General features: G+C 39.1%; 1 protein-coding gene across 1 annotated transcript in view; it reads left to right on the top strand.

Moving 5' to 3' along the window:
• CSMD1 (CUB and Sushi multiple domains 1) overlaps nt 1-14,196 on the top strand; it is a 2,060,919-nt gene that overhangs the window by 1,597,058 nt on the left and 449,665 nt on the right. Inside the window, 1 exon segment of the mRNA XM_038396611.2 lies at nt 7,055-7,224. Within this exon segment, the coding sequence (XP_038252539.2) occupies nt 7,055-7,224 (170 nt within the window).

Here is a 14,196-nt window from a genome sequence, read left to right as displayed (position 1 = left end):
CTGGATACAATTAACTTAGGCTTGAATAGAGACTGGGAGTGGATGGGTCATTACACAAAGTAAAACTATTTCCCTATGTTATTTCTCTCCCCCACCTCACCCCCACTGTTCCTCAGATGTTCTTGTTAACTGCTGGAAATGGCCCACCTTGATTATCACCACAAAAGGTTTTCCTCCTCCCCCCCCTTCCTGCTGGTAATAGCTCATTTAAGTGATCACTCTCCTTACAGTGTGTATGATAACACCCATTGTTTCATGTTCTCTGGGTGTGTATATAAATCTCCCCACTGTATTTTCCACTGAATGCATCCGATGAAGTGAGCTGTAGCTCACGAAAGCTTATGCTCTAATAAATTTGTTAGTCTCTAAGGTTCCACAAGTACTCCTTTTCTTTTTGTGAATACAGACTAACATGGCTGCTACTCTGAAACCTGACCTTACTACTACTACTACTCAAGATCCCCTGTTTATGCATCCAAGGGTCACATTAGTCCTTTTTGCTACAGCGTCACACTGGGAGTTTATGTTCAGATAATTATCCAACATGACCCCCACAAATCTTTTTCATTGTCAATGCTTTCCAGGATAGAGTCACCCGTCCTATTAGGATGGCTTACATTCTTTGTTCCTGAATATATACATTAATATTTAGCTATATTAAAATGCATATTGTTTGGTTTTGCCCAGTTTATCAAGTGATTCAGATTGCTCTGTATTAATGAACTGTCTTCTTCATTATTTACCACTTCTCCAATTTTTGTGTCATTTGCAAACATTATTTTTATTGGTTTTATGGTTTCTTTCAGGTCATTCATAAAAATGTTAATATTGTAAGACTAAGAACTGATACCTGCGGGACTCCCACTAGAAACACACATGTTCGATGATGATTTCCCAATCCACAGTTATATTTTTGAGGCCTATCACTCAGCTATTTTTTAATCCATTTAATGTGTGTCATGTTAATTTTATTTTTTTCTATTTTTTTAATCAAAATGTCATATGGTACCAAGTCAAACACCTTACAGAAGTCTAAGTATATTACATCAACACTATTACCTTTTTCAATCAAACATAATGTCATGTAAAAAAAAAATCAAATTAGTTTGATGGAATTTATTTTCCCATGCCCTTTAATTCTGTGCTAATCAAATCTTATATCAGCTGCTGCATTATTTTACTTGGGATTGATGTCAAACTGACAGGCCTATAGTTACCCAGGTCATCCCATTTACCCTTTTAAAATATTGGCACAACATTAGCTTTATTCCAACCTTCTGCACCTTCCCCAGTGTTCTGTGTCTTATTGATAATCAAAATTAATAGTCTAGCAAGCTCCTCATTTAGATCTTTTAAAACTCTTTGATGCAAGTTATTTGGATCCATGGATTTAAAAATGGCAACCTTATAGACTAACAGACGTATTGGAGCATAAGCTTTCATGGGTGAATACCCCACGATGTCGGATGCATGTAGTGGAAATTTCCAGAGGCAGGTATAAATATGCAAGCAAAAATGTCTGGAAAGAATGTTATAATAATTATTTTTTTTCTTAAAGAAAGCACAGAATTTTTTTTAACACTTCTGCCTTTTCTGCATCATTATTGATGATTCTACTGTTTCTGTCTAGTTTTCTAGCATATGGCTTCTGATGGCACAAACAATGAATTTGGTTTGGATAAGTGTTGTAAACACTGTATCACGGCAGCAGCATCTGGAGAGGTCAATCATATCAATCCCACGAAAGGGGAGTCCATAATCAGATGGTGGATTGTTTATTCTTTAATTCCATGAGAGTAGGGCAGGCCAAGGAGATGAAGATGCATCAGTGGTAAAGATACGAGTTAATCTTCCCATGAACAGAGCACATCCTGTTGTAAAGAGGAAAGATATTTAGGTTCATTTGGTTGATCTGAGGTGTGTGTGACAGTTGATCCAGACAGACTAGGGGACACATATCTGAATTGTCCATCTGCCAATTTGTGCCATTGATCCAAAATATAGTCCCGCACCACCAGTTGCCATTTTTCCTTAAAAAGATTGTGTTAGATGTAGTGTCTGAGAGGCTTAACTATTTATGACTTTAACTAGTGTTCTTGATGTGGCTTTGAGATGAAATTGTGAAATAAGCTATCTTGATAGCTTGGTTGCACACAGTAATCTAGTAATGGATCAATAGCATTATCAGGATTCATTTTTTCCTAATTTATCTAAAAAACTCCTTGTCATTAAGACTAATAGTTTTTACTACTGGGAGTAATCCCTATGTCCATTACTGTTTGTGGGATGAGGTCCTAAAATCATAAAGACAAAGGGAATATTGTGGAGTGAAGCTTGGATGGAACATAAGGAGAAGAGGGATATAGGTGGTATTTGCATAAATAAGTAGAGATGAAGTTAATAAAAGGTGGCTTCAAGGACCTTGAGCTTCATATGGAGGACGAGTGAATGTTGTTGCCATTCAGGGAGTTTTACATAGCAGTGATGGTTTCCTGTCTCCATGAGAGTTTGGCAAGGCTGGTTTTGTCATCATCGTTGTTCAGTATCAGTCTGGATTGGTCAATGGATAAACTCGAAGAGGCACCTGTTCGGTATCATTGAGCTGAACACCATTCTGCTTTGAATTCTTGAATACACCAGTGACTTCGTCTTGTTGGATCAGTTTGGTGATGCGCTACAGCTCATGGCTGATTTTGTCAGGCATGAAGCATCACACATTGGTCTGGTTAGTAATTTGGATGAAACTTAATCCTTGGCCATTATTATCAAGCAGCCTCCAGCTCCAGATTACAACCATTTTAGTATTAACCTATCTAGACATCGAGCAGATAGCAGTTGTGAAATATTTGGACAGAATCTTAGACAGTACTGGAGGATGCTATAAAGATTCAGACACTTGTATAAGCAGCAGCTGCTGTCATGTTTCAAGCCCTTCACCAGCCTCTGTGGGGACATCATGATATCAAACTTTTTAGGAAGCAGAGGATCTAAAAAAATCATGGTTATGGCAACTCTATTGGATGGAAGTGAAACATGGGTGCTGAGGAAAGCTGAAAAACACCAGACTGACATTTTCAGTTCTTCTTGTCTTCCTCAGATGCCTCATCTCAAAAGTCAGGACAAGATCAGAAAGGAGGATATTCAAAGCCTAATCCAACAACTTTCTCAGTCAGCAAGGGTTTGGTTTCAGCAGCTTTCTTGATATGGACATTGTTGCAGTTGTGACAATATCCTGGACAAGCCTTAAGAATTAAGTTAAAACTTGCTGAATTAATTTTAAGTATTTTGGGAGTCCGTTGTATTGAAAATGATTGTGTACCATTTTAGGATTGTATAGAACTTCTTTAGGAGGAAGAAAGAATGAATGCAATCTCAGCAAAATGTTAGGAACTTTAAAGGGCTTTTTGAAATCGTGAACTTTTGAAATTAAGTGAATTTCCCAGGAAATCTCTAGAAGGATTGGGTATGCTAATATAATTCCTCTGGTTATCAGCTTCTTTGAAGCTTCACTCTGGAGTGTGGACCCATTGTCTTGCTGATGGCCTATTCAAAGAGCCAAACTGGAAAAATGAATGGCTCTCTTACTCGTGAGGCTGCTTGGTTTTAGCTGAAGTTGTGATGAACTTGTGACCACAGGAAAAACGGCTAATCATCAGCCAGAACCCATGTTGGAGTCTGGGTGATCTCACATGTGTGTGTTCTTTTACTGTTTTTAATAAGTCCTCTCTATTTCTTGTACCTTAAGAGTAAAATTTACTAGCTTAGAAATAGTTGTGTGGTAGCTTAACTGTGAAAATTACACTGTGCCATCTCTGAAGAGAAGGGAAAACAGCCTCCTTAGGAAGCCTGACTTTTGCTGGGAATATCATAGGATAGGCTGGAAACTCTTCAGCCTGGAAAAACCTCAGGTGGAAGGGGTTAATACATGTCTCTTCATCCAAGAGAGGCAAGAACTGGGCAGCTGGAAGCATGAGGGTGGGTTCCTCCTGCTGGATCACTTAGGGATAATACAGGTGCAGTTGCCTTGAACTGTGATAGACACATGATTAGAATGGAAGACCAATGAATTCCAAAGTTTGTGTACCAAGCAATGCCGGTACACAGCTGACAATCACGTGGGTGTCAAAAGTTTTGGTGGCACAATAAGATTGTCAGTGGTGGACATAAAGTGAATATACAACCAAACCACATTAAGTACCTTGCTAAAGAGTAATTCAGGTGGCACTCAATTGGCAAGAAGACCATGCCTCTGCAATTTTCCATGTTGATGATGGTGTGGGATCTGGTTAAGGGGAACTTTGCCCTAGACTATGATTTTAGTAAATTAGAGGGGTCAGGGAAGAGAGGATGGTTGTAAATATTGTGAAACATATTTTGGAAAACAAAGGGGTCATAATAACTTGGTAAACTTATTTTTGAATCCTCATCAACAATCCTTCTACTTCTCCATCTATCTATTGTTTCTAGCTCTTAGTTGTCGTCATGTCTACCTTTAGATTGTAAACTCTTTGGGCTAGGAATTGTGTCTAGAGATATCTTCAATAAAGCCCCTTGTACACTATGGCCACTAAGAAATAATAATAATCATAGTTTCTTCCTCATTAAAATAATAATTCTCTATACGATTCATCTTCCTAATTAGGAAGCATATTTAATAGGTTTACAGTTGTTATTGCTTTTCCAGCTTAGTTCAGTGTTAATTTTCTATTACTTCAGAGATCTTAATATTGCAGGGCTATACTTGTTTTGTTTGTAATACCTACTAGTATTGTGTATGTCCTCCTGATTATCATTTGATTATGGAAAGAATATTATTTTTAAAAGTACTTTACAGTCAATGAGTTTTAGTTCTTTGAAGAAGATAGAGAAGCAACCTGAATTGGGTCTAAGGAAATAAAGATATATGTATTCCTCAAGGAGTATTTTCATATTGATCTTTATCTGAGCAGACCCCTCTTTGTGGAAAAGTTTGTATAGGGTATCTGAACTTTCCACATGAGATAATATTTCCTAAGTCTACTGCCAGGACGTTTGTTAATAATTTACAAACAGAAGCCATCTGCAGTGGTTCTTCACTGGATAAGTACTAATTTAAATGAGATTTTCATAATGTTAAATAAAATAATAAATACAGAAATATATCTAGTTATATTTGTGTCAACACTGTAGGATTTGCATCTACTGATTGTAATAATGGTACTGACTAGAATTGATTTTATATACTTAATTCCTTTCATAGATTCAGTAGGTTAAATTATAATATCTATGACCATGTATAATATCTCTTGTATACGTGATAGGTCTTTTGTCAGGGGAAGATATCTTGCCCTGACTTGGCTTGTGGAATTTATCTAAGATAGAAAATATATCTATGACTATTGACTCAGAGGCAGATTCTCCAGTCTACTAAAACATCTTTGTGCCATATATGCAGGGAAAAGTGGCCTTAAGTTTGGCTGGAGATATCCGTGGGAGAATCCCCCTGATAGGAAAGCTATCTGCTGGTGGAGGTGGCTACCTACTCCTCCTTCTGTCTCCCTCATCCTGAATATAAGGGGAAAGACAGTGCAACGTCTGGGCAGGATGAGGAGGGGAGGAGGCATCGTGAGGTAGAGCTCCACTGCTTTTGATCCTCCACAAGTCAGGACTGAGCTCTAACTTATTCCAAGGTGGGATGGCCCTGAATCAAGGAGTCACAACCAGCTCCCTGATGCTTCCCTTCTCCATACTGTCTAAATGGATCTCAAATGGAGAGCAGGATCAAAACTTCTATGTAAGACCATCAGTGTCTTCTCTTTCTTCTTCTTGTAATCATTGGGAATCTATAATGAAATCAATTATTGCAGAGGAATTTAAAAACAAAAACTGCAATATTCTTTACGTTTTTCAGGAGCCAGAAACATCTAAAGTTGATAGTATCTGTCAAGGCCATGTTATACTTGGTTTTGGAGTCAGTCTTTTGGCAATTGATTTTCTATATATAGATATAATATAGACATTTCTCCATGTGCATGTTCCCAGAACAATACACTGTATTTTATTTTTTGCCTGATGTTTAAGTCTTATTATTCAGTCCAATATAAGTTGTATATATTTACATGTCCTGTAGTATCTACAATACCAGTTTGTGACTATAGTTCAGAACAGGTAAATATGGTTCTGTATTTTTTTCCAAAGTTGCTAATATTTAGATTATCTGTTTTTAAACAGTATTTCATTCTTTTCTTCTTTGCTTAAGTCCTGAGTTTTGAAGTTATCATTTGTGACCTAGCATATCTATTTTGCATTCTTGATATACTTTTGTTACCCTTCAATCAGAAAACAAGCTAAGTCCACAGCCTAACCCTTCACTTCACGCTGCACACCTTCCTTCCAGACAGGCAATAAAATGACTCTCTTTACTGCTGAGAGGGAAGGGAAGGTCTTTTCTGTCCACTCTTCAAACTGCTGGGAGAAGGCCGCATCCACTCTTCGCTTGTGAAGGAGGGTAGCTGTTGATTTCATCCTTGGCAGATGTCAGCAGCTTCTTTATTGCTGATGGAAGAAACTGTTCCAATAGCTCTTATACTGTCAGATTTTTGTTTTTTACCGTAGGACTTGACTCTCCATTTTGTCTAGTATTTTTTATCAGGTAAAATAGGGAGTCAATGTGATCAGTGCTCCCCTTATTTCTGCCTAAGACCAGAACAGCTGTCAGAGGTGCTTCAACAAAACATTCAATTTCTATGTGATCAGTCCTCCCAACTTGTGGTGGAGGGTCCATCTGATGAGAGAACTAAAAGGGATGTTGAAGGCTAAGGGGACTAGAGCAAGGTAACATGAATCTCCCTTCGTCTAAAAGCAAAGCATGTAGTCATTGTTTTGTGGTCGTTGTTTTGGTAGTTTGTCAATCGAAGATAAAGTACAGCAGCAACATATTTCTCTCAGATAGTCTCCATTACTTAAGTATTATAAAAGAGACTTAGTGTTAGGTTTGAATATAATTATTATTTTATATTCTTGAAATGGATAATCCACCTTTTTTAATTGATTTTAATGTGTCTATTTCCTTTAGCTGAATGTGGAGCAAGTGTCTCTGGAAATGAAGGAACATTGCTGTCTCCAAATTTTCCATCTAACTATGACAACAACCATGAATGCATCTATAAAATTGAAACAGAGGCTGGTAAAGGGATCCATCTTAGAGCCAGGACCTTTCAACTGCATGAAGGAGATATTGCTAAGGTAAAATAAAATCTGTTTCATTGTCTACTACCCTTCACTTATATGAGAAATTGGTGTGTGTGTCCATATATGCAAATGAAATAGAGAATGAAATTGTATATATATATATACATACATACATACATACACACAATAAAAAATTAATTCACTATTTCATTTGTATTTAATTATAAAGAAAGGTGATGCCAGTCAGCTGTGATTTATGTGTGTGTTTGTGTATATATATATATATATATATATATATATATATATATATATATATATATATATATATATATAATATTTTGCTATATATAATATAACCCATAGCTGACTGGCATCACCTTTCTTTATATTAAATACAAATGCAATAGGGAACTGCATTAAGATTGCAATACACCAAGTAGAAATATTGTGCTATTATAATGATGATGATGAAAAGAAAACCTAAACATTACCACCTGTAGCTGCAAAATGGAAGCCTGCGGTGTCCATGACCCCGGATACTGAGCAAAACAACCAGTCTTGTTTGTATGGAGTTATTGAAGTTTGTGTTAGTGTGTAATAATGTAGGGTTGCCCACTGACAAAACAACAACAAACAACAAGAACAATATTCTCTTAATGTGAGGGAATATTTGTTTTAGTAGTTCTGGGCATTATTACTGTGAATAAACTGAAGTCTTCCAACTTCAAGAACTCCCCTTTGTGTGAAGTGATTATGTTGCTTAACAATGTTCACCTAAGATGTCTTTTTGCCTTGGGGAAGGGCACATCCCAAAGAATCATAGAATCATAGAATATCAGGGTTGGAAGGGACCTCAGGAGGTCATCTAGTCCAACCCCCTGCTCAAAGCAGGACTAATCCCCAACTAAATCATCCCAGCCAGGGCTTTGTCAAGCCTGACCTTAAAAACTTCAAAGGAAGGAGATTCCACCACCTCCCTAGGTAACACATTCCAGTGTTTCACCACCCTCCTAGTGAAAAAGTTTTTCCTAATATCCAACCTAAACCTCCCCCACTGCAACTTGAGACCATTACTCCTTGTTCTGTCATCTGCTACCACTGAGAACAGTCTAGATCCATCCTCTTTGGAACCCCCTTTCAGGTAGTTGAAAGCAGCTATCAAATCCCCCCTCATTCTTCTCTTCTGCAGACTAAACAATCCCAGTTCCCTCAGCCTCTCCTCATAAGTCATGTGCTCCAGCCCCCTAATCATTTTTGTTGCCCTCTGCTGGACTCTTTCCAATTTTTCCACATCTTTTTTGTAGTGTGGGGCTCAAAACTGGACACAGTACTCCAGATGAGGCCTCACCAATGTCGAATAGAGGGGAACAATCACGTCCCTCGATCTGCTGGCAATGCCCCAATTATACATCCCAAAATGCTATTGGCCTCCTTGGCAACAAGGGCACACTGTTGATTCATATCCAGCTTCTCGTTCACTGTAACCCAAAGGTCCTTTTCTGCAGAACTGCTGCCGAGCCATTCGGTCACTAGTCTGTAGCGGTGCATGGGATTCTTCTGTCCTAAGTGAAGGACTCTGCACTGGTCCTTGTTGAACCTCATCAGATTTCTTTTGGCCCAATCCTCTAATTTGTCTAGGTCCCTTTGTATCCTATCCCTACCCTCCAGCATATCTACGTCTCCTCCCAGTTTAGTGTCATTTGCAAACTTGCCCAAGGTGCAATCCACACCATCCTCCAGATCGTTTATGAAGATATTGAACAAAACCGGCCTGAGGACCGAGCCTTGGGGCACTCCACCTGATACCGGCTGCCAACTAGACATGGAGCCATTTATCACTACCTGTTGTGCCCGACAATCGAGCCAACTTTCTATCCACCTTATAGTCCATAATGGCTCTGTCTGTCATTCCTTGTAAAAAAGAACAGAGAAAATTACAGATATTCACCTCACATTTTTTCTGTTAGTTCATTCTATGAGGCCTGCTTCTGGTCCTACCAGAGGGAGGCAAAGATCACCCCATCTCGTTCCCTCAAAGGGGACCTGGTATATGTCTACACTGAATTTTAATCCCAGACCAGTGAGTCTCAGAGGCCAGAGACTCAGGCTCATGCTATGGTGTTTAAAACAGCTGTGTAGACTTCGGACTTAGGCTACCAAATTGGTCAGTTCCTTTATCGACCGCATACTACAAGATCAACCAGAGAAGTTTGGGGATATCCTCTCCAAAGGGCAGCTGATTTGAAGAACAGCCAGTCATTATGCACCATGCTTCCGGGCCTAAAGCCTTTGGAATCCTGAGAGAAGTTCAAAACACTGGTGAGGACTTCCCCTTTGAAGGAATAAAGCAGTTTAGTGAATCTACAGACAAATCCTTACATTTCTTGAAGGATTCAAGGGCCATGCTTTGCTCAGTGGGAACCTATATCTCTGCAAACAAGAGAAAATTTAGTCTATTACAGACAGCACAAAGATCACATCCTGCTCAGTTTCTGGCCTGTCAAAGAATAAAAGTCCTTAAGAGAGGGCTGCCATTTAAGAAAAAATCTCCAGCCTTCAAGGTAACAACAGTTTGGCCTTTGATTTGAAGCAAACACTCATTTTGATGATTTGATCAAGGTTGTGAACTGTCCCACCATGTGAATCATCAGCTGCATTGTTTTACCCATTTCCTCCAAGCCATTGTGGAGCACCTTTCCCATTTGATTCCATTGGTCACTGTGCCTTAGTGGGTCACAGTTGAGAATAACAGATTCAGGACAAACTGGTGAGAAATAGGGCAGACTCACCCCAAAGTGGTGGTTATTCTTACCATGGAATACACCAAGCCAGTATTAAAAGTAAAATTCTGTCTCACTATACTGGTTAACAAGAAGTCAAAAATGCAGTCTCCTTAGGCATTTGAGCACTATTTCACCACCCAGACACTAGATTTTATGATGAGTGTTTATTGAAAACCAGTTTAATCAAACCAAGGGTCCTTCTGATCCCAAGAAATCAGCCCACAACCAGGTCAATAGATATATTAGATCTTACCCAATAATCACGCCATTGCCTATCTAATATCTAAAAGGTTTATTTATAAGAGAAGAGAGTTAAAAATGGTCAAATATATCATATACATACAATAATGGCTATGTTCTTATATCAGGTTTGTAGCGGTGATGTTACAGACTGCTAGTTTGTACATTTAGTCTCTGGTAACTTCCAAAAGATTGGAAGGTCCTTAGTCCATTGATTGGAATGCTTCATTTTCTGTAAGTCCATTGTCTGGAGATCAGAGCAGGAAATAGGCAAAATGGAGATGTTTCCAGGATTTTTTATATCTACTTCCATGTGGAGGGAGTGCTTTCAGTCTTAGTATGTGGAAAATTACAGGCACAAGATGGAGTCCAGGGTCACGTGAGCTAGTCACATGCCCCTTGCATGATCTGATGACTCATAGGAGCAGCCATTATTCATATTCTGGCTAAAGCATCAACAGGAAGGGTCACTGGGTGGGGACAAGCTTCTTGTATGGCCATTGTGTTCTTTAATGGGTCATCAAATTGAATTTTCCATTCATAGTGTGCTGGCTAGACTGGATATAAACTACCTTGTGCCTGTTAACCCAGGAGCAAACATTTGAAATACTGGCACATAGTCAATATTCATAACTTTAGATACAAAGATTATACATACATTCAAACAGGGTAATCATACTCAGCAAATTATAACCTTTACATTAATACCTCACATGATATACTTTGTACAAGATTTGTTGCAATTGTCTAACAGCAACAATATTAATGATATAAATGGTTATTTTCAATCATACAGCATCACACCTTCCTAGACTAATAGTTCATTTTACCAGATAATTGTCTATTTCTGTAGCGCTGTTGAAAAATGTTCCAATTGAAGAAATTTGTAGAGTTATTATATGAGCACACACAGAGCAGATGCTGCTTTTGGATATGCTGTTCTTCAAATAATCTTAGACCGAGCTTCTAAGCAGCCATCTTCAAGCATATTGCTTGGGAATCTCATGAAGTGGCTCACCCCTAGGGACATTACTTGAAGAAGAAGTAGAAGTTACTTACCTTGTATAGTAACATGAGTTCCTTGAGATGTTTGTCCCTATGGGTACTCCGCTACTTGCCCTCCTTCCCCTTTGCTTCAGAGTCTCATTTTGACAGGAATTTGTGGTGGAGAAGAAACTGAGGGTGGTTTGTCCAACACTGCCCTACATTCCCTTGGTACAGGGCACAAGGGTAGTTAAGTTGCATATTTGGAGTAAATGGACACTACTACAAAAAGTATCTGACTAAAGACATGGGTTGCATGTGCACCTAAAGTGGAGCACATATAAAGACAAATATCTTGAAGAACTCCAGTTCCCGAACAAGGTAAGTAACCTACACTTTTCTTCATAAGCTTCCGAATGCCTCAGGAAGGTGTCCACTGCCTACTTTCTGATGTCCCATTCCGATGATCTTTTGGCTCTGAGAGAGAGAGAGAGAAGTTCCTGGTATCACAGGTCTAGAGGTTCTAAGGATGCATGCCCCATGGTATGCACCCCCTGGGCCCCAATTCTCATTCCCATCCCAGTTCTGACACTACGGGGCCATTGGGACATGCAGCCTGACAGAATAATTTTATCTGTTGCCCATTTGAGGATGAGATTCACCTCCCCTTCAATAGCTCAAATAGCTCATAGGACATAGGTGGTGCTCTCCCACATCGAGCAACAAGAGTAGGTATCAGATGAAAAGCAACCTCAGACTAATAGGCAGAAAATTCTGACAGGTATCTCCTTATCTTCTCTGGACAAAGCTGTAGTGCCTGCAACACTATCTCAGCCTGAAGACAGACAAATATTTCAGGATCTTTTCCACCACATGTTAAATACCTGAGAAGGTGACGAAGGAAAAATCACAAACTCTTAAATATCTTATATATATTATTGCCTAGTTGTTTGGCTGTGCCAATTAACAATGGTTTACTGGAGACAGCAAGATATATCTGGCAGACACCGGCATCTATTGCACCAGCCTCCAAAAAAAGTGGACAGATGCTACCAAGTAACCTTCATCTAGATTTGATTATTTTTATACCCGTCCAGTCCCAGGTTCCCTAGAAAGGGATCAGGCAACAAGGGTTGCTGAAAACAGCACCCAGAGACAAAAAAACAAAATGTCCAGATTTCTTTGGAAGGAAAATTTTCTACTCAGCAGGTCTTCACTTTACATATCTCTAATTATTAAACCTTGTTAACGGCAAAGGACTACCTGAATTGGCATAACGTATCAGACATTTTGGATAAGCTCCCTCAAGACAGCAGGGAAGAGCTCAAATCTATAATTGCTGAAAATCAGCTGGTAGTGTGGATTTCCTTTCAGGCAGTTACTGTATGCCTTGGATATGGCAGTGAGGTCCATGGCAACAAACATTGCCATGTTTCTTGGTTGTAGATATCAGGGATTACTAACGACATACAAACAATGGTTAAACCCACCTTAAAGCAGTCATTCTGAGGCCTTGATTGAGAGCCATTATGGTGACATGTGCATGATCTTTACCCCTTTTTGGGGGACTGGCTTTGTTGTTTTCAGGGGGACTAGAATCTTATCACTCCACACCTAAAGATCATCAAACTGGGATAGTCCATACAATTTCAGAGCTTACCAATCCCTCACCTTTTATTGTTTGTAGAGGTAAGAATAAGAAAATTGTCCATTATGTTAAGAGAGTCTACCAAAAAATCCTTTTCTGCTGGCTGTGAACAATCCATGTATACTGAGAAACGGCACTTGAGGAATCCAGTCCTGATTTAGGCTATTTAAACATTCCCTTATCTTGTCCATATAGATGTTTTTTTGTGCTTCCACTTCTATAGCCACTCATACATTTGCAGAAGCCGTTTTAATCAATCATCATAAATGATGTGTAGTTACTTGAAGGGAGAGGATTTTTCAAGGCTGAATGACACCAGGGCATCTCCCAATCAATTCACCATCACTTTCGAAGCAGGATGATTTATGTTAAAAATATGAGGTTGTTAAGGACATGGTGTGACAAAAGGCATGAGATTCAGATGTAATGCTCTTAGGAACAGATATGTAAAGGTATTTACATGCCTAAAGATGCAGATAGGCATCTAAAGCCAGATTTTTAAGGTATTTAGATGTCTAATGATGCTGATAATTGCCAAGTGGGGTTTTCAGAAGTGCCTAGGTGCCCAAATTCCAAGTACCTTCACACTCAGTGCTTACTCTTATGAAGCAGAGCACATGTAGCATTAAATATTCATTAAAGTCCTGCCCCTTGTTTTCAGTTGCCCAAATGAAGGTACCTTAGGGACCTGATTTTCAAAGGCTAAGTACTTTCTGAAAATCTGGATCCTTTAAGTGACTTGAGTGGGGATCCAAAAAATGGAGGGACCCAAAAATCACTAGTCTCTTTTGAAAACTCCACCTGCTCTACAAGGAGAGAGTGCCTTTTTATAAGAACTCAATGTTATTCACTTAAATTCACTGGTAGGTTAGGAAATGCCTTTCAAGATAGCTGAGATTTTAAATACGTTGGATTGAACATGATCATGAAAATCCTAGGCACAGAAAGATGATTTTAAGACAGAGTATCAGCTGTTTCCCACAAATTAAGCATAGCATGGATAGTAAAAATATAAGCTTCCTACACTGAGCTTGGCTGTAGACAATGGATCGTGTGGTGTGAGCTGGGTGAAAGCTGGAGGCATGTAGGTAGGAATAGCGGTCAGTAGGTTTCTGGTATACGGTGGTGTTTATGTGACCATCGCTTATTAGCACCGTAGTGTCCAGGAAGTGGATCTCTTGTGTGGACTGGTCCAGGCTGAGGTTGATGGTGGGATGGAAATTGTTGAAATCATGGTGGAATTCATCAAGGGTTTCTTTTCCATGAGTCCAGATGATGAAGATGTCATCAATCTAGCGCAAGTAGGGTACGGGGCATTAGGGGATGAGAGCTGAGGAAGCGTTGTTCTAAGTCATCCATAAAAATGTTGGT

This window comes from Dermochelys coriacea, chromosome 3 (assembly GCF_009764565.3).
Source record: "Dermochelys coriacea isolate rDerCor1 chromosome 3, rDerCor1.pri.v4, whole genome shotgun sequence".
Classification (NCBI taxonomy): domain Eukaryota; kingdom Metazoa; phylum Chordata; order Testudines; family Dermochelyidae; genus Dermochelys; species Dermochelys coriacea.
This window is presented reverse-complemented; position numbering and strand designations above follow the sequence as displayed.